Source organism: Mixophyes fleayi, chromosome 4 (assembly GCF_038048845.1).
Source record: "Mixophyes fleayi isolate aMixFle1 chromosome 4, aMixFle1.hap1, whole genome shotgun sequence".
Lineage (NCBI taxonomy): Eukaryota > Metazoa > Chordata > Amphibia > Anura > Limnodynastidae > Mixophyes > Mixophyes fleayi.
In genome coordinates, this window is record NC_134405.1 from 198,263,013 (window position 1) to 198,287,988 (window position 24,976).

Below are 24,976 nucleotides of genomic sequence, written 5' to 3' on the forward strand. Positions count from 1 at the left end.
CTTTATTTATATATAAAGTGCCAACACTTTATGCAGCACTTTACAGAGACTGTCTAAACATACACATCGACCCTTGCTTCAGTGGCGTTTAGTCTAAATTCTCTAACACACTCTCACCTACCAGTATCTTTTTGGAGTATGGGAGGAAACCAAGGCAATCACGGTCCTGGTCACCATGCTGCCATGTAATATGAAAAATGCGTCGATCAATGCAAGCATGGCATGATGGGAGTTGTATTAACAAACTGAGAGCACAACTCTAGATAGGACAGCCTCTCCATAACATAATGGCATGTTTGGTATGCAAAGTCCAGTATGTTTGAACTTCAGTCCACATGGTAGTAACAGAAATTGAAACTCAGATACATATCAAAATTTATTTTTACAGCACTTCAGTAAAATCAGTCAACTTTGTCAGGAAATGGGCACATGGTTCCTCCTTCATAATTGGCATTTTTAAAATGTCCATTTGATATATATTTGTGTTGTTGCTGGTTATAATACTCAAAGGCCATATTTCTTCTTCAGAGTAATAAAAGAATCACTGGTCTTCTCTGATTGTTCTATGTAAGCAAATAAGGCGCGTACATCTGCAAAAGAAAAAGCAACAAACAGGGAAATGTAAAATAATCAACCGAACCATAAAGATTTACTGAATACTACTTAATGCCTTAATAACCTCAAGGTATTTTGTAACTCAATAACCACACATAATTTCACGTATTCGAGATTCACTATGTTCACATGATTATTTACCTTACCCATAAATATATAAATTATGTAAAAATAGGGAATTCATTTGAAATCCATTGAATGACATTGGTTGTACAAACTCAACTCACACACTTTGTTCGTTGCTGCCACCAGTTCAAGAAATGAGTGGATCAATTTTTGTAAATAGATACTGTAAACTCTGGTTAGCCACAATATTAAAACCACCTGCCTAATAGGTCCGCTCATGCCGCCGAAACAGCTCTGACCAGTCAAGGCATGGACTCCACAAGACCTCTGAAGGTGTCCTGTGGTATCTAGCACCAAGATGTTAACAGCAGATCTGTAAGGTGGGGCCTCCATGGCTCGGACTTGTTTTTGCAGCACATCCCACAGATGCTCGGTCAGATTGAGATCTGGGGAACTTGGAGGCCAAGTCAGCATATTGAACTCTTTGTCTTGTTTCTCAAACCATTCCTGAACAATTTTTGCAGTGTAGCTGGGCAAATATCCTGCTTAAAAAGACCACGGGCATCAGTGAATACAGTTTTCCATGGTGGGGTGTACTTGGTCTGCAACAATGTTTAGGTAGGTTATACGTGTCAAAGTAACAGCCACATGAATGCCAGGACCGAAGGATTCGCAGCAGAAAATTGTCCAGGGCATTACATTGCCTCCGCTGGATTGCCTTCTTCCCATAGTGCATGGGAAGAAGGTAAACTACGCACATGCACCTGGCCGTCCACATGAAGTAAAAGAAACAAACAAAAAAAACCGTGATTCATCAGACCAGGTCACATCCTTCCATTGCTCCGTGCTCCATTGCCCACTCTAGGGTCTTTTGGCGATGGACGGGGGTGAGCATGGTCACTCAGACTATGAAGCACTGTGTGTTCTGACACCTTTCTATCGTAGCCAGCATTTTAGCAATTTGTGCTACAGTAGGTCTTCTGTGGGATTAAACCAGATGAGCTAGTCTTCTCTCCCCAAGAGCATCAATGAGCCTTGGGCAAACCATGACCCTGTCGCAGGTTAACCGGTTGTCCTTCCTTGGACCAGTTTTGGTAGGTACTAAACACTACATAGCAAAAAAAAAACAACACAAAACCTGCCATTTTGGAGATGCTCTGACTCAGTTGTCTAGCCATCACAATTTGGCCCTTGTCAAAGTAGCTCAGATCCTTATGCTTGCACATTTTGCCTTCTTCCAACACATCAACTTTAAAGAACTGACTGTTCACTTGCTGCCTAATATATGCCACCCCTTGACAGGTACAAACCATTATAACGAGACCATCAATTCACTTCACTGTCAGTGGTTTTAGTGGTGTGGTTGATCAGTGTATAAACACCCTTTCTCTCCCTGTGAAGCCCTACAAGTCAGGTATATGATTATAGACAGATGCACAAATCTGGAAATGCAGTGAACATGCATTGGGAGCTTAGTGCAGTTCATTGCACAAATATGGAAGAAGTAGGAAATTACAGTCACACTGCCTAAATCAGGCTGTCCCCCTTAACTTAGTTGGCCCTGTCCAGCAACGGTGACATTGAGTGAGCTACAGAAATGGGTCTACAATCTCCAAGGCATGCCACAAAAAGGTCCCTTTTGGCATGGTTGTAAGAATAAGCACTGGCTTTAGATAAAAACAAACAAATAAATAAAAAAACAAAAAACAAATCCATGGCAGCAAAGTGTTTGCAAAACACAATCTATAAAATACTACCAAAATGTGTCAGTAAATCTTGTGGTTTAACAAAACGTTTTGGGTTGGAATGGTAAATGTCGCAAATCAAAAATTGCTCACCAGCCAAGTACCACCCTACTTTAAACCATGGAAAAAGCATCATCTTACAGAGATGTATTTCAGCAGCAGAGATTGTCAATCTTGTCAAGTTCTATGGGATTATAAATGGTGTCCATTACAGGCAATTCTTCCTACCCTAATGTCAAAAAGCTCAAAATGAAGAAGAAGTTTGTTCTTCAACAGGAAAATGATCAAAGCACACTACAAGAGAAACACTGGAGTGGCTTAAGTGGAACAAAATAGATGTCCTTTGAGAGTTTCGACCTTAATCTTATCGAACATCTGGAGCAAGACCTCAAACTTGCTGTACATTGTCACTTTGTGCATCCGACTGTCTCTCTGCCATCTCCTCCTGGATGTCCTCACGCTTTCTCAAAATTAATATCTCAAAAACTGAACTCATTGTCTTCACTCACCCCAAGCTCCGCTCCCACCACAACCTCTCTATCGTTAATAACACAACCATCTCCTCTTTCACCCAGATCCGTTGCTTGGGTGTCACCCTCGACTCCTCTCTCTCCTTCACCCCCCACGTCCAATCTCTTACCCAAACCTGCAGCTTCCAGCTGCGTAACATCGCCCGCATCCGGCCCTTCCTCTCACAAGATGCCACCAAAACCATCATCCATGCACTCATCATCTCACGCCTCGACTACTGCAACCTTCTCCTCACTGGCCTCCCCCCTCTCCCCCCTTCTTTCTGTTCTCAACACGGCTGCCCGACTCATCTTTCTCTCAAGCCGCTCCTTCTCTGCCATGCCTTACACTGGCTCCCCTTCCCCTACAGGATCCTTTTCAAACTCCTTACCACCACTTACAAAGCTCTCTACCTGTCTACTGCCCCCTATATCTCTAACCTCCTCTCCATTCACACCCCTGCCCGCTCCCTGCGCTCGGCCAATGACCGTTGCCTCTCCTCCACTCTGATTACCTCTTCCCACTCCAGAATCCAAGACTTCTCCCGAGCAGCCCCCCTGCACTGGAATGACCTCCCTCACTCCATCCGTCTCTCTCCCAGTCTGTGCTCCTTCAAACGGGCACTTATAACTCACCTGATCCTCAAAGCCTACCAATCATCCACTTAACCCTACCTTCGTGCTCCTTCACGAACCTCCTTTTCTCGTTATCACCTCTCTCCCCTAGCCCCGCCTTTCTCTCCCTTACTTTAAAGGCTCCCTTTTGTGCCTGTTTGTTCACCCTCCCTTATGATGTGAGCTCGTATGAGCAGGGCCCATCTCCCTCTGTTCTTCTGCTCTGTCTTTACCCACATGTCTGCCTGGAGTTTCTGAAGTATTGGTACTTTGTGTTTATTGTTCTGTACTATGTCACCCTGTATGGTCTACTGTTTGTACTGTGTACGGCGCCGTGGAAACCTTGTGGTGCCTAACAAATAAATGATAATAATTTTTCAAGGAGAATGGGCAAATATTGGTCCATCTTGTTATTATTACTTTATGGGTTACTGTTATCTTTACTTTTCGGAGGGACTGAAGATGATAAATGTGTGACTCACAAACAAAAATATAATGGCTACAGGATTGTGAAGTGTGAAAAAAAAAGAGACTGGGCCAAATACTTTATTAAGGCACTAAGTATGAAATGTGACAATTCATTACTAACACAGTATTAAATTAAATAGTTTAGGAACACAACGTACAGGGATCCTCTCTGTAGCATGTCTACTATTTGGCGTTTCAAGATACATTGACGTCACAAGACACAACTGTATAAAAGGTATGTTATATGATGGTAACAAAACTTGCAGTTTGTATGGTGGAAAAACTACTCTGAAAACATACCAATAGCCTGAACATAAAGCAGTAACAAGACAAATGGAATATATGTGATATCTGACATCAGAATTCTGTGACTTACATGGCTAGTTAGAATGTTTACAAAGTACCACTGGATACATTGCACTTTATTCAGGAACACTACATCGAAAATAAAAGCAGCTACCAACATATATAAATATACAGTATATTTAAAAGCTAGAGGTGCTTATCATATTTGAATATATATAAAATTATTTGTGGGTCGTGGGTGAGATTTTTTTTTTTTTATCTTAACAGCAATGTTCCTGCCAGAATTAAGCCTGAATATGCAGGAGCACGATGCATTCAGTTTTGCTCAAATGTGTCTATTTGTGCACATATTTAGAAAATGCCCCATTCTGCTTTTTGGGATCTCACCTGGTAAATCTATCTGCATGACTTTTTACTGGCTCAGAAAGAAATGCAAATGGTAGCAATAGAAATAAAAGCAGGATTTTTGTACTCCCTTAAAATCTGTTTCTCTTAACCCATTTGGGCATAGAGGGTGCCTTGCTGGGAGTATTGCACTAAATTCAAACAACCTGACTGGCTTGCACCCTCTCCTTTATGCCCCCTGGAAGGAGAACAATCAGTTTATTTAACTAACAAAGCCCTAACAAAAGGACTAAAGTCACATTCAAACAGAAACATACAACTACAAACGGTCAGAAAAAAAAAGGGTGGGAGTGTTGTGTCCCCCAAATGGGTTAAGAGAAACGGATATTACTTTGACTGCAAAGATTTTCTTTTCTCTTGCACAGCCATTTGTGGGACACTGCTGACCATCGGGACGTTCCAAAGCTGCCCCTATGAGTGGTCACCGTTAAGCCATTCTGCGTGCAAAACTTTTCGGCCAAAGCTAGTGTCTTTGGACACAATGAAGCGATAGAATCTGGTGAACGTGTGGACGGAAGACCAGGTAGCTGCCTGATACTCTTGCTAGACCGAAGCTCAATTTCGCACCGCACAGGAAGCGCTGAGTGACCGGTGGAGTGAGCCATAATCTCCTCTGGAACTGGAGAACCCTCCGAAAGATCCATCTGGTAACTGTCTATTTTATTGCCAGCCATTTTCTCTTGTGAGCATCGTACAACACCAGGAGACTATCAGTTTTACGCACGGATGCCGTGTGATCCACATAGTTTTGCAAAACCCTAACCACATCCAACAGAAGAACTGGACTGTAAGTCCCGGGGCAATGCAGGTATAACAATGTCCTGGTTGATTTGAAATGTGGACATCACTTTGGGTTGGAAAGAGGCCTTTGTGCGTAAAACAGTTTCGTCTTCATGAAAAATAAGAAAGGGCGGACTGTAGGAAAGGGCCTCCAACTCAGAGACCCGCCTCGTAGATGATATGACGAGTAAAAAGGAGACCTTCCAGGTCAGAATTTTTATGGGAACAGACTCCAAAGGTTCAGATGGCGACTTCTGCAATGCTGAAAGAACCAAAATCAGGTCTTATGGCGCGACTGGTGGAACAAAAGGTGGTTGGACGTGAAGGACCCCCTGAAGAAAGGTGTCAATCTCCGGCAACCCAGCCAATCATCTTTGAAAAAAAGACAGACAAGGCAGAGACTTAAACCTTAAGAGAAGCCAAATGCAGGCCCTTGTCCAGGATATCCTGGATGAAAGACAAGATCCGAGCCAGACGGAATGAAGAGTGGGTGCACCAGCCTATGTAGGGCTTCCAGACCCGATGATATTTCATAGAAGACACCGGTTTCCTGGCCTTAATCATCATCTGGGTGACCCTGTCAAAGAAACCTTTTTTGATGAGAATCAGGACCTCAGCCACCAGGCCGTCAAAGGCAGCTGGATTAAATCCTGATGAAGGAACAGACCCTAGCTCAGAAGTCTCCCAGGTGGTTCTATCCCTATGCCGAGAAGATCGGCATACCAGGAACTTCTCTGCCAGCCTCTAGTCAGCTGAATTACCTGTACCCCCTTCCCTCTTGGCCTTCTTTAGCACCCAAAGTAGCACAGGAATCAGAGGAAAGATATATACCAGCCGGTAATTCCAGGGAACCGTCATGGCATAAATTAGAGGTGCCTGCGGATCCTTGGTCTTGGCAAAATACCAGTCCACTTTGTGGTTCAGCCAAGAGGTCATCATGTCAACACCACCTGTCCACAAGCTGGGCGAACACCTAGATGATTAGCATGGCGACTTAAGTAGTCAGCTTCCCAATTGTCTACGCCTAGGATAAATACTGCTGAAATGGCCTGGACATGATGTTCCGCCCAGCGCATGATCCTGATCGCCTCCTTCATTGCAAGGAAACTACTGGTCCCCCCTAGTGGTTGATATACGCCCCTACTGTGGCGTTGTTGGACTCTACTCAAATGGGTCTGATGTTCAGAAAGAACTTTGCTAGAGAACTGAAAACTTCCCGTAGCTCGAAATCATTGATGGGAAGCCTTGTCTGCTCCCGGGAACAAGGACCCTGAAGATGGAGGTTCAGTGTCACCGTACCCCAGCGTCTGTGGTCACTATGGTCCAGTCCCACACTGAGAAGGGGCGTATGTCCCAGACTGAGAATCCTTGTCTTCAGCCACAAGAGATACTGATGGGTCAGTGGTGACAGACGGAAGAACTGAGGATTGAACCTCGACCACTTTGCTAGTATCTCGTTTTAGAAAGGCCGTGAGTGGAAGCAAGAAAACTGTATCGCTTCATAGTTTCATGCACTGAAGAATGTAAACATGCTTGAGGGATAACAAGGTTTTCACTTGCCCTGAGGCAAAAACACCCTCTAACAATTGGTGTCAAACAGGAGACCCAGGAAAAACATGCACTGGGCGGGACCAGGCTGGACTTTTTGAAATTTATGATCCAACCATGCGACTACAGCGTTTCCGCTACCAATGGCAAGTGTGACAGAAGAATGTAGGAGCGCTGGCATGACTGTAAAGACTTTCAGTGCTGTTGCCAGATCAAAGGGTAGGGATGAGTCCACCGCAAACCAGAGAAGCATGGTGGCATTCCCATATTGGGATGTGAAAGCATGCAACCTTGTTATCTCAGGATGCAAGACACTTGTTCTGCTCCATGGAGAGCGAACTCACTCCATCCTGAAGCTGGCTACCCTCAAGATAAGTTGAGGGTCTTCAGGTTCAGGATGGGGTGGAAGGACAAATCTGGCTTTTGTACAAGAAAAAGGTTTGCACCAACCCAAGAGTTTGGGTTATTATTCAATCATTCATGATGACAATAGGGATTGAATGGCCTCCTGAAGGGCATGTCTTAGTGACATCTCATGGAAGGTGAGTGGAATGGAAACACGGCGGAGGCATCCCCAGAAATTCCAGAACATAACCTCTGGTCACTATGCCCCTTACCCCAGGTGTTTGGGGGAAGAACGGATTTCACTGGTCCCGAAAGAGCAAGAGACGAGCCTCCACTACCGAACTGTGGCTGTTAATGTCAAGGAAGAGATCCTGGACAGAGCCAGACCTGCGTCCAGGACACTATCAGCCAAGTACTCGGATGCTTCCTTAATATGCTCGGCTAACCGTGTCAATTCAGATCCAGGCATCTCCGACTGTATGCCTTAGTGAGCTTGCCCACCTTTCTACTTTGCTTTGATCACCCATGCAGCGGCCACAATTGGTCAAAGCGAAGAACCAGATGCTAAATAAATAGATTTCAAAATCCATTCAAGTTTCCTATCCATGCTGTCTTTTAAGGCAGCAGCACTAAGGATAAGAATGGTAGTGGATTTCGCCAGGTGTGTAATGGGGGCATCCACACTTGGCTGAGTCTACCATGATGTAAGGTCTGTGTCCGAGAAGGGGTATGAGAACCAGAACAGTCTCAGAACCTACAATTTGCTATGAGGATGTAGTCTCACCTCACCCCAAATTTCGATAACTGTAGAGAGGACGGAAAACAAAACGGGTTGTTTTTTCTTCTGTTTGAATAGGGAAACCTCTGGAACCATGAGTTCCACATAAGAAATATTCAAGGTTGATCGGACCGCTAGAATAAAGGTTCTCCATCCCCTGTCTACTGGAGGAATCGTCCTCCCAAGATGTCAGGTGTTCATAATCTGAGTCCTCTGAAATCTTCCCTTCCTTCGGAGGGAAGTGTTCCGAATTGTACTCTCCTAACCCCTGGATCCACAAACAAGCCTGATGCTTGCGCAATCTGTAAGAAGACAAGGTCTTCAACCTTTTCTAAAGGGAGGAAGATACCCTAACCAGCCCCTGAACCAACCTTTGTATGTTTTGCATCCAGGGGGTTCTTGTGATGCTGCCAAGGCGTCAGGGACTCATGGAGTCACCTCTCCCTGAGGAGGGGTATCTATAGACAAAGCCCCTAGAGAAAAAGTAAGAAAAGCATTGTAATCTCTGGAACGGCGTTTTCCCGTCTAAGTTCCACAATGGATCAAGCCAGTTCCTTAGCCCAGATTGGCTCCACCAGGTCAGGTGTGTCCCTTCCAGATGAATGCAGACCTAGATCCTTGGACTCAAAAGCCGCGCATTGGGCATCCGGGTTCTATTGTACACTAGTGAGCTGGTTCTGACAGATTTGGACCTCAAACTATTCCTTTTTTCTGACATCTTGTATAAACAACATAACCAGTACATATTTCTGTCAGCAAGTTCTAATATTTATTAAATAATTGAGTACTCAATATACAGTGAAAGTACTGTAATTTAACTTGGGAAAGGGTCAGTTCTCAAGATATAATAAAGATTATAGTGACACAATTGAGGAAAAAAAGTACTCAGATATAAAGATAAAGAGTACAATAGTAATAATAGTGACACACAGCTCTAAAGCAGTCACAAACCACACAGCAGTAGAGAAGAAAAAAAAACTTTCCCCCAAATAAAAGAATGGAGCAGGCACTGCAGAGGCAAGTGAGGAGTGTAAAATGGCAGACTTTCCTCTGAGAAAATCCTGGCAAGATGGGAATTGCCACCCACCAGAGAAGAACACCACCTTCTCAATGCCAGCCCCAACATAATGGTTCTGCCTGCCCATTCAAGACTCTGGTGAGAGCTGTGACTGCTACACCTATAACATTCCTTGCTACTTCAGGCTCCAATGCGTTCTATGTCCTCAGTAGCCTGGGAGAACCGCCGGCAGCCCTGTTTCAGCTGTGCTGGGAGAGACTGGGGTTGCCTGCCGCGGCTCCCTGAGCAGCCAGTCGTTGCTCTCGTGCAGCTTATGGGTCCCCTGTCGCTGTGTTTTAGCAACCAGGTGATCATTTTGCCGGGGAGCCAGAGTTGGAGTGTGGGGAACGGTTTGGGAACACAGAAATGAAATTAAAATAAAAAGAACTAAATTAAGGGGTCGGTAGGGGAGTATTCATTGGTTTGGTATCACCAAACCAATGAATACTCCCATAAATGCAAAATCTCAATCCTTGAAGCTCATTTAAATATCTGAACCTGAAACATGAAACCTCAATTTTTGCATGTGGGCACAATATAAGGCAGCAAAGCACATTAATTCAGCAAGGAGCATGCTGATTTACACAGTTCATCTTATCAGAAGGTACAAACGTTTGCACCCTCGCAGATATTTCCATCCTGACACACTAAACTTACTGTACAAACTGGTGCATCAGTGCAAATATAGGCACATCACAACAAGGCAGCTTTGTAAAGGACTCTCCTAATCAGACCAGTCTGTTACACTATAGGAAACTTTACAAATCTTTTTGTGAATGTTATGAGCATCTCTGTTTTATTTTAGGCTTAGTGGGCCTTTAATTCCAAGTATGTAAAGTGCTATATAAGTATGTGTGCCTGCAAAAAATGAGTAAGCAAGTTTAGAAAATGAGCAACAATTACAGTACATTTAGGATTACATTGATAATATACATACATTCAACATTCATAACTTACTTTCTTTTTCTGATCCCGACAAAAACATTACTGCCATGTCAAACCTGTTAAGCTCAGAAAACCTTTGTAAAATTTCAAGCACAACAGCTGCATCCTCAATTCTAGAGAAAAAAAATACAAATACAATGTTCCAATGCAGGTGTTTACATAGCCAGCAATTAAATTACAAAAAAACACAAGGCAATACAGGAGTTAACACTGCAAAACATATATGTGTTACAATTCAACAAACCTTCTTGACATGCGCCCCCAGATTCAGAAATCCCTTAATTGTGGATATGTACAAGAGAATTATTTTAACTAAAATTTAATAGGAACAAAGATGATGGCAGCACATTGTACCTATAAGTGAAATCACATGAATTTCCTAGTCCAGTTTATTACAAAAGATTAGTATTACTTAATAGATATCAGCAGGTGACAACATGAACAGGATGTCAAGCCATCTGTTCCACACCATATACTTACCTAAATTGTCATAATATTATTATATTGTAGACTATAATTGACAGCCACTTTAACCTGGTAGATACAGAGGGGACAAGTCAGCCCTCGAGTAAAATTTTGCAAGCTTGGAATAGATTAATGCAAATTGTTTATCATACGTATAGGGAAATGTCTCTCCCAATAAATCTACACAAGCACATGGTCAAGAGAGAGCAGTACACCCATAAAGACAAAGATAAAGCCTATAACTTGCTTCCTTAGAATTTAGCAAGTCTACTGGTGGTATAGCAACCATGTAAAAAAAAAAATAATAATAAAAAAAAAAAAAAGTATAACACAGACGTTTTGGGCAACAACTTGAGAGGAACTTGAAGAAATGTACACCAATCTTTTATTTGACTATCCCTACTCTCCCAGTCTACTTTGCTGGCAAAATAGGTACAGTGACCTTTTGCAATAAACAGGAGCCCACTTTCTACATTATCTGTTTAGAGAATGGCCTACTCAGTAAGTCTGGAGCAGTATGGTGAAGCCAGAAAAAATGTATAAAGAGGGTGTGCCTAAATTGGAAATACAGACACAATAAGTGTTAGAGAAAGAAAATTCTAGCGTTAGCTGTTGGAATACCTTAATGCTACCTTCCGGATATAATTGACATTAATATAAGACATGTAATATTAAACCTACTCCAGATTGTGTGGTGAAATACCATAGCAAGTTCAAGCTGAGTCCTTACCGTAAATAGGTTAGAGGGCTACATGCTATGCATTATTTGAGAGAAACACCGGGAAACAATTTTCCAATATGCCAGACCTAGATTTCTGGCTATGTAGCCACATAACAGTCTAATTGTTAGAATGTTGCTACATAGCCAGAAATCATAGGACCATGTGTCTTTTTAATAGCTGGGACTGGACACATTCTCTCTCTGTGAGGAGTCCAGGAAAGAAGTTCCTATTTGAGAATCTGCATTAAAAGTGTGACTATAGCAAACATATTTTGTATTTCATTAATCTATGTGCTGGTCAGTAGGACATCCATGATAGAGAAGGAACGCTTACCGTTTAGGCAGAGCCAGACAAACATAAGAACACAAATTCTATCTTTTCTATCATGTTGAAGTTTATCATGAACAATAAATTTAGCTGTGTGCTATGTGAAGCATACTTGCTGGATGGAGACCTTACTCTGTGGTGATTGATGTTGGGAGCTACTAGTTATTCCAGGAGACAGCTATCCTAGGCACAATCACAATACATTTGTTGGGTGTGTTCCTATATCTCAAATATAAAAAAAAAAATACAAGGAGCACTGTATTATGAATCTAAACTGCCAATAATCAAGTTTGCGACAGGTCGGTTAGAATAAGCATTTAGCTGTTTTTTCTTTGGTATTGTCTCATTTATTGTGTGTTGGCAATTGCCCACTAATTGCAAGTGAAGTAAATCCAGGGGGTATATTTACTAAATGACGGGTTTGAAAAACTGGAGATGTTGCCTTTAGCAACCAGATACTAGCGGTCATTCAGTAGAATGTACAAAATAAATAACTAGAATTTGATTGGTTGCTATAGGCAACATCTCCACTTTTCAAACCCGCTGTTTAGTAAATATACTCCCAGGAGTCATTGCATAAAAAATTTGGTACGTTATTTTAAAAAGTGTGTGCGCGTGTGTGATAACAGCAATTGGTTTTGTAAATACTGCAATTCCCATAGTATAGCAAAAAACACACAAACAAAAACCTATACCAGAGAGAGGTGTTCGTGAGTTGGCAGATACTGTGGCCTACTATTGTGCCTTTCTGAGTATCGCAATCATTCGGTAAATGCAGCACTATAGACAGCTACAAAAACTGCCAAAACTTTGGGGATAGAGATAGATTAGATAGATAGAGATTATATATATATATATATATATATATATATATATATATATATATATATATATATATATATATATATATATATATATATATATATATAAACAAATACAATAGATAGTACAGCGCGTAACTCTGAGAAGATAAATAAGTTCCAATTCAAATATTGTCCTTTGGAAGAAGTGGATATCCTATGTTCAGGAGGCTGCCAAAGTTCCCACAGAGCCAGTTGGTGGACTGGAATAATCTAAAACAAAATAAGTAGGAGGGGGCGCCACATAGTATAATACTGTATTCAACAATACAGATAGGTGTACCACAAGCCAGAATTTAAATCACCAAGTGGACATAGGCACTCAGGTATTAGAAGTGAATCAGTCAGAATAAAAACACACAGAGAAGGAAATATTTCCAAGACCACCAACACCATACCAATATGCGTACCAGATAAAAGAACTTTAAAGCTTATCTGTAGGTATAGTTGGTCCCTTCATAAATTAGAGTAGCTTTGGTTCCCCTTCAGGTTGGTGGAGTGTTATTCTCAACACTTACAGGATCATAAACAGGCAATGTGTCTCTGACCAGCTAGATGGAAATGTCCCGGTCTTGAAGCTAAAGACCGGGACATTTCCATCTAGCTGGTCAGAGACACATTGCCTGTTTATGATCCTGTAAGTGTTGAGAATAACACTCCACCAACCTGAAGGGGAACCAAAGCTACTCTAATTTATGAAGGGACCAACTATACCTACAGATAAGCTTTAAAGTTCTTTTATCTGGTACGCATATTGGTATGGTGTTGGTGGTCTTGGAAATATTTCCTTCTCTGTGTGTTTTTATTCTGACTGATTCACTTCTAATACCTGAGTGCCTATGTCCACTTGGTGATTTAAATTCTGGCTTGTGGTACACCTATCTGTATTGTTGAATACAGTATTATACTATGTGGCGCCCCCTCCTACTTATTTTGTTTTATATATATATATATATATATATATCTCTATCTCCAGTGTGCTTTGACAAAACTTATGATTGTATATAAAATATTGCCAAAATCATGCCAAAATTTGGGCTGAAGGTAAAAAAATTCATTTGAACACAGGCTGGGATTATAATAAATTGTCCTACTAAAGAGAAAGTAAGTAGGAGGCTTTGGGTTTAACAATCGGAGTGGACAGACATATTTGACTTGCCATCCCCCCCCCCCCCCCAAAAAAAAAAAATTGCTACTGCAGACACATAAAAGCCCCACAGTTCTCAATAGACAAATAACGGGGCTTCCAGATAAATGAAACCATGCACCTTTCTGTGGCTTGAAAGCAGACATGTATTTTTGTCTTGCCATTAGCCCAACACAAAAATGCTTAGTAAACATTTAAAACAATAAAAAAAATAAAAGGAAAAAAATACTGCTTGTCTACAATGAAATATCTGGCTGAAGATAATTATTTATGTAAGTTAACTATTAAAAAGAATGTTATGTCATTATCACTTTGTCACTTACCCAATATACTTGAGGTGTAGAATTTTCAAAATTGCATTGAAAACTTCTGGGTCCAAAGCTTTTTGGAACAATTTAGTGTAAAGAGAGGGCTCAATTTGCTGAAATCAGATAAAATAATCTATTCAAAATGACTTTATAAACAGGTATGTTTTCATCAACATAAACCATAATTAGCCCAAAACTGCAAAATAACAAATAATGTCACATTTACATTTTACGGGACCGATTCAATTCGTCCACATTAGTGAAAGAACAACGCGGCGCTAATTGTATTATCGTTAATACACTCATTTTAACCCAGATCTCTACAGTGCACAGGAACTGAATCAGCCCCTAAATATTTAAGGCATGATAACTATAGAATACTGGATGCATGCATTTTACAACAGCTTGGACAATGCCATCAGAAATGTAGAAGCTTGGACCAAAAGATAAAAGACAGCAATTTTGCAAGGCAATGTGTATGAACCTCATAGATTTATGTAGGCTTGGGCACATTGGTAGGTGTTCAGCTTTGAAATTTTCTTACACAACTATCCATTCAATATCATGCATTTTCTTTGCCCCCACACACAGTTCTCCTTCTCAAATGCATCTACCAAGAGCCATGAGACTAAACTTCCAACATTTAGGTCTCTTATAAACTGTGCTATAAAACTGAGCAGCATGTTTATAGGAAAAGCCCAGTATAGGGGCATCCAACTGACTCATAACACTGTGCCGATGCGCTCTAATTGCTGAAATTCCAACTCCCACTTGTTCTACTGATGATGTAAGCAAGGAGCAGGAGGATAGGTCTGACGATGGTGGATGGTAGGTGTCCAGTGGGTTTTACAAAACTAGGTGCATCAAGATTATAAATATGTTTGTATATATCCAGATCACTGTTGTCATTTGAAATACTTACATTACAAGGAAGCATAGACTGTTCAGATAGTTTATTCACTGAATAAATTGATGATTTGCACTCAGATCTATGATGTCAATGTGACATGCTCAGAAAGACCTCTATTGGTTATAGAGTGCATCACTGCTTAGTATAATGGTTGACTGCAGTTATAATTGTTAAATGGGAATGTCCACTTTTGTACAAAACCTTTTCAATAAAGCATGACGCCCCCCCCCCCCCCCCCCCCATACAGCAAATGGGAGGCCACACTACTCCTGGGAACCTTCCTGTTACCTGAAACCATGTGCTGAACCACACAGAGTGCTTCTCATTTTCCATACAGCTACGTTGCACTCTGTATGCTGTTCATAGCTCTTCAACAGAGGTCAATTGAAGAACTCTCACAGAGTTCTACTGTAACATTATGTAAAGACTTAGTGCGCCAGTGTATTAAGCAGTGTGAGCCAGCTCTTGCCTTCATGAAAAAGGGGGTTGGTTTGCTGTACTGGAGGCATTTTTTTATTGAGAAGAGGTTCCAAATGTGGACAATACCTTTAGTGTATATATTGACATGACAATTAGAATTTCTGATTCAATAAAAATTACAATGGTGCCGATTTGTTCTGAAACCACTTTTTATGTACATTCTTATTTCATTTATGTTTGCCCCCTTAAGTGCTAAGAGCCCCTACTCAATTTCCAATGTTATTTTATGCAAATGAGAGGAAAGACACAGAGACAGCAACCACTGTTATAATTTAAAAACAAAAAAGGCCCAAAAACAGAAAGTTCAATACAATTAACTTTTAGATAATTCTAACACAGTAAAGACTTTATGTGGGGCTAACAAGTCTACTCAAAAAATTCAGGGATTTTATGTGTTTTTTATATACTATATAATATATAATTGTTGTACATTTTTGTATAGTTTTAAATTGTTCTACACCATAACAGAGGACAGAAATCAGGTGTGCCATTTTGCGATAGTAGAGAATGTTAGAGAGTAACGCCTAATGCCAGTTAAGATTTTACCTTACCAGAACTGAAGTGGTTTTGTTTCACTCTACGAGTAATGACACTAAAGGCAAATTTAGTGATTTCTTACTTTTATGTATAAATATAGCATATCTGGGTTTCCATCCAGTCTTCTTAAATCTGACTCAAGCTGAAATGAATTTGTAGGGACTGCTGGAATGTCAGTGTTCAGTGACTGAGATAAAGTAGGCATATCTTTTTCCACTGTGGGTAGTTGAGCTGAAGATTGAATGTGATCATCTGAATTGCTCCTAAATTAAAATACAAAACAAAATAAAATAAGTTATATTGTACAAAATAAGACTTGGATAATACTCAGAATTCTAATGAATAAAATGAAACTGCTCCTTGCTGTCAGAGGCATTTTTGAAAAGTTATCAAAGTCCACAACACTTATAGATGCTAACCATTTCTGCAGAAATAATGACTCTGTAATTTGTTCCTTAAAAGAGGATTTATGTACTTACGTTAAATCCGTTTCTCTGATTCCGTCTGGGGGACACTGCTTACCATGGGTTGTGGAGGGAGCTTGGGGAGTTGGCACCTAACTAGTTAACTTTTAGTACTGCCGACAGACCCCTCCCCTCTACAATCCCCCTGCCTCTTCCTGTCAGTTAATTAAAAAAGCCCCAAGGAGAAAAGGCCAATCAACCAAAAGCACACAGAAGAAAAGCAGAAGGGAGGGATCGCAGGGTCCCCCAGACGGAATCAGAGAAACGGATTTAACGTAAGTACATAAATCCTCTTTTCTCTTTCATCCAGTCTGGGGGACACTGCTTACCATGGGGACGTTCTAAAGCAGCCCCCTAAGGGTGGGACTACTCGGAAAATCCCGCTCGTAAAGCATTACGAGCGAAATTTGCCTCCGCAGATGAAAATACATTAAACTGGTAAAATTTTGTAAAGGTGTGGACAGAGGACCAGGTGGCTGCCCTGCAAAGCTGGTCTGTAGAAGCCCCATTTCTCGCTGCCCACGACGCCCCTACCAATCTGGTGGAATGGGCCGTAAGTCTCTTCGGAACAGGAGGGTTAGCCTTTATGTAAGCTTGCTTAATGGTTTCCGTAATCCATCTTGCAATGGACTGTCTTGAGACTAGCATCATAAAGAACAAACAGAGAATCAGTACGTCTAATCTGAGAAGTTCTCTTGACATAAATGCGGAGAGCCCTAACCACATCTAGCTTTTCCATAGACTGTTGATCCGAATGGGAAGTAGATGAGAAGACCGGAACTACAATTTCCTGGTTCAGATGGAAAGCCGAAACTACTTTTGGAACGAAGGAAGGGAGGGTTCTTAACACCGCTCTGTTCTCGTGGAAAACCAGATATGGTTCCCGACAAGACAGAGCTCCTAATTCCGAAACCCTACGTGCAGATGCAATAGCCAAAAGGAAGAGGACCTTCCAGGTCAACCTCTTCAAATCTGCCACAAGTAATGGCTCAAAAGGAGGCCCCTTAAGCATATCCAGTACCAGGTTGAGATCCCATGGTGCTGTGGGCGGAACATAGGGAGGCTGAATATGCAAGACTCCCTGGAGGAAAGTCCTAATATCTGGTAAATCCGCTAATTTCAGGTGAAAAAATACTGACAGAGCCGAAACCTGAACTTTTAAAGAACCTAACCAAAGCCCTGCTTCCAGGCCATCCTGAAGGAAAGCCAACAAGCAAGGGAGGCGAAAAGAGGACGAGTGACATGTCTTAATTTCGCACCATCTGATGTAGGTTCTCCAAATCCGGTGATAGATGGGAGCTGAAACTGGCTTTCTGGCTCACATCATAGTATTCACTACGCTGGAGGAAAAACCTTTAGCACTCCAGAGGCTGGCTTCAACAACCATGCCATTAAACTGAGCGGAGGTAAATTCTGGTGACGGAAGGGACCTTGCAGAAGAAAATCGTCTCGAGACGGAAGGCGAAAACCTTGTCCTTTCGCTATAGAGATTATGTCCGCGTACCAGACTCGGCGCGGCCATGAGGGAGCTATTAGAATTACTGGCAGACCGCCCTGCCTTACTCGTCTGAGTATGCGAGGAAGCATGGGAATCGGAGGAACAGGTATCCCAACCTGAACACCCATGACATTGTCATAGCGTCCACTGCCACCGCTAAGGGGTCTCTTGCCCTTGCGCAAAACCTGTGAACCTTTCTGTTGTGTCTGGAGGCCATGAGATCTATGTCCGGAAGACCCCACCTCTGAACCAGAGACTGGAAAACTTCCGGATGGAGTGACCACTCCCCCGGCATCATCTGGTGTCGACTTAGGTAGTCGGCCTCCCAATTCTTTATTCCTGGAATGAAAACTGCCGATATTGCTGGAACAAATTGTTCTGCCCAAACCAAAATTTGAGCTGCAATATTCATTGCCGCTGCACTCCTGGTTCCTACTTGCCTGTTGACATATGCCACGGCCGTGGCATTGTCGGACTGAACTCTGACAGGGTGGCCCTGAAGGAGGGATTGGGCCCCCCGGAGGGCCAAAAGAATAGCCTTCAACTCCAGCACGTTTATTGATAGGGCCGATTCCTGAACCGACCAAAGTCCCTGGAGCCGGAGGTACAGAATTACCGCCCCCCAACCTTTCAGACTGGCGTCCGTCGTGGCTATGATCCATGGCCATGGAGCGAAGGACCTGCCTACTGTCATGTGATCCTGAATCAGCCACCACTGAAGCGATTCTCTTGCCCTTGGAGATAGAGAGATCCTCTGGAGATCCAAACGTAGGTGGGATCCTGACCATTTCGTCAATAGATCCCACTGAAAACAACGAGAATGGGCTCGACCGAAGGGGATGGTCTCTTTCCCAGCAGCCGCATGCACAAGTGCATTGAGGGGTTGGGAGTGGGCAAGACCTGAGTTGTTATACTCTGAATTGAACAGGTAGGAACACCCTTTGCTGGCTGGTGTCCATAATAAGCCCTAGGAAAACCATGCGTTGACACGGAACCATCTGGGATTTCTTTAAATTTATTAGCCATCCATGGCCCTCGAGAACCGCCAAGGTGAGGGATAAGTGATGACGTAAGCAATTCTCTGTGGAGGATTTGATGAGCAGGTCGTCCAAATAAGGCACGACCTGAACTCCCTGAAGGTGAAGACATGCTGCCATAACTGACATGATCTTCGTGAAAACCCTCGGTGCTGTTGAGAGGCCGAAGGGGAGGGCCCGAAACTGATAGTGGAAGGTTCCCACCGAGAATCTTAGGAGAGACTGATGGTGGATCCAAATGGGAATGTGGAGGTATGCGTCTTTTGTGTCTATAGACGCCATAAACTGATCCTTCTCCAAGCCGTTTATCACCGACCTTAGTGATTCCTTCCGAAATTCGTCCACCGTTAAGTGCACATTGAGACCCTTTAAGTTTAGGATGGGACGAAAGGAGCCGTCTGGCTTCTTGACCAGAAACAGGTTTGAATAAAACCCCTGTCTTTTCTGGTAATCTGGGACTCTGCAGATAACTCTTTGAGAAAGAAGAGAGGCAACACAATCCTGTATTGCCTGCCTTCTTGATGGATATCGGGGTAGCGGAGTTAGGAAGAAACGATGTGGGAACGGGCCCAGCAGGTCTATCCTGTACCCCTCTGATATAATACCCCGAATCCAAGGATCTTGGGAGAACACTGCCCACTGTTCCTGAAACAAAGACAGACGTCCCCCACTGGTGCCCCCTCCGGAACAGAATGGTCGTCAGGACGCAGGCTTCTCCTGGGTCTTGGAGGCCTGGCACCTAGCTGCAAACGAGGATCTCCCCCTGGCAGAGGAGCCTCGAGAATTTGGCTGTCTGCCTCTAAAGGACTGTCCTCTAGGTAAGGAGGTCCCCCGAAAGGGCTGACGAAAGGAGCTGACCCGAGGGTTTCGGCTCCTGCTAGGGAATACCGGCAAGGAAGTGCTTTTGCCCCCCGTTGCCTGTGAGATCAGGGTATCCAATTCCGGGCTGAACAAACCTGCTGCTGAAAAAGGAATGGTTTCCACTGACTTTTTTGATTCTGCATCTCCTTCCCAGTATTTCAGCCATAACGTTCTTCTCGCTGAAATAGATGCAGCCTGAATAGAAGAGGATACAGCCGCTGAGTTCTGGGCCGCCTCATAAAAGGTACCCCGATGCCTCCTTCAAATGCAAAGCCAGGGGAAGTAAATCAGAGTCCTGCAAGGCCTCTGCCAGCTGGTCTGCTCATGCTTCCATGGCTCTAGCCACCCAAGGTGAAGCAAATGTGGGCCTAAAGGAAGAACCCGCAGCCGCAAATATAGATTTTAGCTGGAATTCCACTCTGCGGTAATTGACATCCTGCAGAGATGCAGAACCTAGAGCTGGAAGTAAAGTGTGCTTGGCCAATCGGGCTATTGGAATATCCACTTTTGGAAAACTCTCCCAGCGAACCACATCTTCCTCCTGCAATGAATACACGGAAGAGAACATTTTGGGAACAGAGAACCTCTTATCAGGCTGTTTCCAGGCTCCTTCTGCAATACCCTTAAGCTCTACAGAACGGGGAAAACGGATAGCCTTTCTTTTGGCCTTCTTAAATAGACTTCTGTCTCTAGGAGTAGTATCCTCCGGTTCTGGGAGGTCCAACGCTTGTTTCACTGCTAAAACCAAATCATTAATTAACTGGCTTTTAGAGCTTTCTTCCTGTTCCAAAGGTTGAACCTGGTCAGGATCAAAATTAATTTCCCCCTCTTCCTCTGAAAACTCCTCAGAGTCTGAAAGGACCATAAGGGTATTATCAGATCTAGGCCTCCTTCTTTTAGCAGGCGTAATGTTTGGGGATTCAAGTAACTGGTTTAGTTTATCCAAACCCTTTATAAATGCTTCAGACCATGCCGGTTCTGTGGGAACAGGGGCTTGGTCTGTATGAGAAGAGGAAGGTCCTGGTATAGACGTTCCAATAGAACCTGTGGTAACAGGGAGGCCCAACTGAGTACTAGTATTATTAGCCACCGAAGGAGCCACAGTAGATAGCAATTGATTAGGTTGAAAAACCATCTGTGCTAAAGAGGAAGCCGACTGTGACAGGGAGGTTACCCAGGCCGGTTCCTCCATCAGTGGGGCTGAAATATGCTGGGCTTGCGCAGGGGGGAGCCCTGTCTCGCAGACAGAGCAGAGCACCAACGGGCCCTTCTGCCCACAGGGTAATTTTACATTACATTTAGAACATGTAAAATATTTTGCAATAGGGCCCTTTCCCTTATCTGACATTTCTTAATAACGGAAGTCACACCAAACACACAGACTTAAATTGTTAAGTTTAGCTGAGTAGAGAGAGAGATATAAATGTGTGGAGAGAAAAGTGTAAACTACAAGTAATCAACTAATCTAGATATAAAAGTTGTACTTGTAACATTTTAAACACGAAATAATACTTAAGCAAGTAGGAGAACTATAATATAACTCCTACTAGCCCACTTGTACACAGCAATACAGAATATGTGTTTAAATAAATCAGATACTTAGCCCATAGGCCAAACAGGGGAGAAGTCCAACAGCAGTATCCTGGTGCCTGCTCTCTCAGATCTGTTCTCTGTTCCCGGGCTTCTCCTTGGCGCCAGAAGACTGGGATAAACCATCTCTCTCTCTAGAAGGAGGGGGAGCTCTATGTGTTAGCTCCACCCCTTCAGTAATGCTGCCTCTGCAGCGATTCTGTGTCTGAATAAAAAATTAAAAGTATTATGTGGCAGAGAAGTGGAGACCTCCAGGGGAGGTCTCTGCAGCGGATAATACCAGATGCCCCCTCCCATGTATGAGGGGGGATCCTGGTATAGCCCCCTTCTCCTCTTCTCTGAATCCAAGATGGCCACCGCCAATGCAGTATCCGATAACCGGTGCTCTATGTCTGCAGTGGCAGAGCCGGTTAATGGGGAGGCTCCAGGAGTGACAGCGGTCCGTGAGACAGCTTGTCACTCCTAATTCAGGCACCAATTTCTTCAATCTCCTCCTGTCCCTGTCAGTGAGAGCCGCTGGCTCTCATCTGACAGGGGAGTGCCTGCGCTGCCCTGCTGTGAGTGTGTTCTCTATATTAGAACACACTCCAGCTCTGCCACCTGTAAAAAAAGTTAAAAGAATAAAATAAAAGTTAAAAATTACCTACAGTACTAAAACACTGCCCAACTCCATGGGCACCTAAAAAAAACTGGCAGGAAGAGGAAGAGTCAGGGGGATTGTAGAGGGGAGGGGTCTGTCGGCAGTACTAAAAGTTAACTAGTTAGGTGCCAACTCCCTCCACAACCCATGGTAAGCAGTGTCCCCCAGACTGGGGGACATCCATAAAATAGGAGGAGACACATACAGCAGCATAATAGAAAATGTAAAAAGCAAGATGTAATTAACAGGACCACAACAAAGCATGCCCTTCACCTACACACATAATTCATCCTACAACATGGCTGCTTCCATTGTGTACAGGCAAAAGCAACACATAATCCTAAACAGCTCTGAACAGACGAGCCATGGACTCCACAAGACCTCTGAAGGTGTCCTGTGGTATCTGGTAGACGTTAGCAGAAGAACCTTTAAGTCCTATAAGTTGCGAATTGGGGCCTCCATGACTCTGAATTGTTTTTCCAGCACATTCCACATATGCTCAAACCATTCCTGAACAATTTTTGCAGTATTGCAGGGCACATTATGCTACTGAAAGAAGCCATTGCCATCAGGGAATTCCCCTGCCATGAAGGAGTACACTTGACCTGCAACAATGTTTAGGTAGGTGGTAGATGTCAAAGTAACATCCATATGAATGCCAGGACCCAAGGTCTCCTAGCATAACATTGCCCAGAACATCACATTGCATCTGCCAAGCTTACCTTCTTCCCATAGTGCATCCAGGTGCCATCTCTTCCCCATGTGAACAATGTGCACGCACCAGTGTTTGTATATGTGTGTATATATAATAATATACCGTATATACTCAAGTATAAGCCGACCCGAATATAAGCCGAGGACCACAGAAAACTGGGGAAACTTAGTGACTCGAGTATAAGCCATGGGGGGTCTTTTTCAGCGTAAACAATGTGCTGAAAAACTCGGCTTATACATGAGTATATACGGTATATTATAATATATATAGTATATAAATCACACAAACACACGCTAAGATTAACAGCTTAAGAAGCATCCATAACAATACATGTAGAGAGTGGAGTGGAGATTCAGATACTCTGTGATACTTCTCTGAAATGCTTTGGCTGTAAACAACTTGTAAATCACCTATGCTATTCATGGGCTGCCATCTGGAAATCCATGTAAACTAATAATCAAATATCCATCTATCATGATTTATTGTAATGCAAACAATACACTTCTTAGATAAGACCTAAATGCAGCACTCCTATTTTGTGATTTGCATCGCTATTGTCTCTAATAAAAGCACTCATTTCCATTAGATTAAAAAAAAAAAAAAAGACATTCCTGAACTTCAAAGCAAAATCATAGACTATAGAGCAGTATAAATGGATTTAATTAAATGGATGATCCATATGAATGACTTTCAAGTTCTGTTACTGTGGCAATGATACAATGCACTACAGACACTCTGTTCTAAAAATAGTGTTCTAAAAATACATGCGATTTTGTATTTAATACAAATAATTGCATAAACTGTAGTAACATATTCTGTAACATGTTTGCAAAAAATAAACTGCAATGACTCATAATTGTTTAATAATCTCTATTACTGCGAAAAATGGAAAAATGCACACTCTACTAAATGTAGAAACAATTACAACTAGAGCATGATGCTTGTATAAAATTACCTACACTAAAAATATAATCAAAACCCAAAAAACAAACAATTTTTGGTGGTTCAAAAGGTTAAAAATGATGTTTTTAGAACAAACACTGATATTATTAGTAAGCTGCATGCAAAGAAGCACATTCAATAGATTTTTGTGCTGCAGTATGTTCTTGACTAATATGCAAGCTGTGTCTACAGTACCATGACAAGGTAGATATTTTATTTCATTTTTAAATAAGAAAATAATAAAATGAACTTTTTACTTCAATGCAGTTTCAAATAAACAATATTTCCACATGTCAGGTTGTTCACTTGGTAGGTCTGTTTTCACTGAAAAGACGCTGCAGCTCACGTCCGAGTAGTATAATCAGTCTAGTTCTCTTCTATAGAGCACTAAGATGACTGGACAAACCAGTCTATAAAGCCATGAGCATGATATGGCTCCTATGTATGACATAGTGGGAGGGGGAATTGTACATTTTTAGAGGGAGTTGCGTAAAAATCCTTTTGAACTAGATTTCCCAGTAGGTGCTCTTTTCCAATCTAATAATTTCAGACCAAAAACACTGATTTCATCAATTCATCCATAAACTCAAGTAAGGTATTATTTAGTCACTGCAAAAGAGGGGTAACATTTGGGATACAGTTTGATTTGGGAAAACTTACTGAGAGGATGGTAAGTCACTGATTTCCTCCATCGTTATTATCTTTGCACTTGAAACATCCGGTGACATGGAAATTGGTTCTTTATCACACAAATCTTCTATCCTAGGATCCTCGGGTTGGGTGATAACATTTATATTACTAGGAGTACTTCCAGTCAAACAATTCACTGGAGTTGACACATCTCCAACCTCTTCAATTGCCATCCGCCTTAGAGGTTTCTAAAGGAAGAAAGTCAAATAGTGTAATGTGATACATATTAGATATACCTGGAAAATTCCAGATACACTAAAAGAAACAATTTTCCAGAGCTTTTAGTACAGTCTTAGGCTGGGTTCAAACTAGTGTTTTCAGTCAATTATCAGGTCAATCAAACAATAAACGACCAGTTGGCTCTCTATCCCATAAGTGACAATGAATGATTATTCTTCCAAAGGCCATCATATCGTTGAATGACATTTTTAAAGCAGACTAAAAATCTTGTTCATCGCTGGAACTACGTTTCTCCAATCCTGCAGTGTGTATGCACTCATGATCAGGATGTCCACAGAGCATAGAGTCATCATCTTTACAGCCGATGGTTATGACAGATGAAGAGCACAGATCTGAAGGTAAATCTTGTAAAATATGTATA

At 42.3% G+C, this 24,976-nt stretch overlaps 1 protein-coding gene across 2 annotated transcripts in view; it reads right to left on the reverse strand.

Moving 5' to 3' along the window:
* Window positions 1-363: 363 nt before the first annotated feature.
* The window catches only part of RPAP3 (RNA polymerase II associated protein 3), a 56,869-nt gene continuing 32,256 nt past the window's right edge, over window positions 364-24,976 (reverse strand). For both annotated transcript variants that reach the window (XM_075209092.1, XM_075209091.1), the window contains exons 13-17: window positions 24,346-24,563; window positions 16,021-16,201; window positions 14,027-14,124; window positions 10,195-10,295; window positions 364-590 (exon numbers count right to left, since the gene is read on the reverse strand). In XM_075209092.1, coding sequence (XP_075065193.1) covers window positions 505-590; window positions 10,195-10,295; window positions 14,027-14,124; window positions 16,021-16,201; window positions 24,346-24,563 — 684 coding nt within the window. In that variant the 3' untranslated portion in view covers window positions 364-504. The remainder of the gene's footprint in view (window positions 591-10,194; window positions 10,296-14,026; window positions 14,125-16,020; window positions 16,202-24,345; window positions 24,564-24,976) is intronic.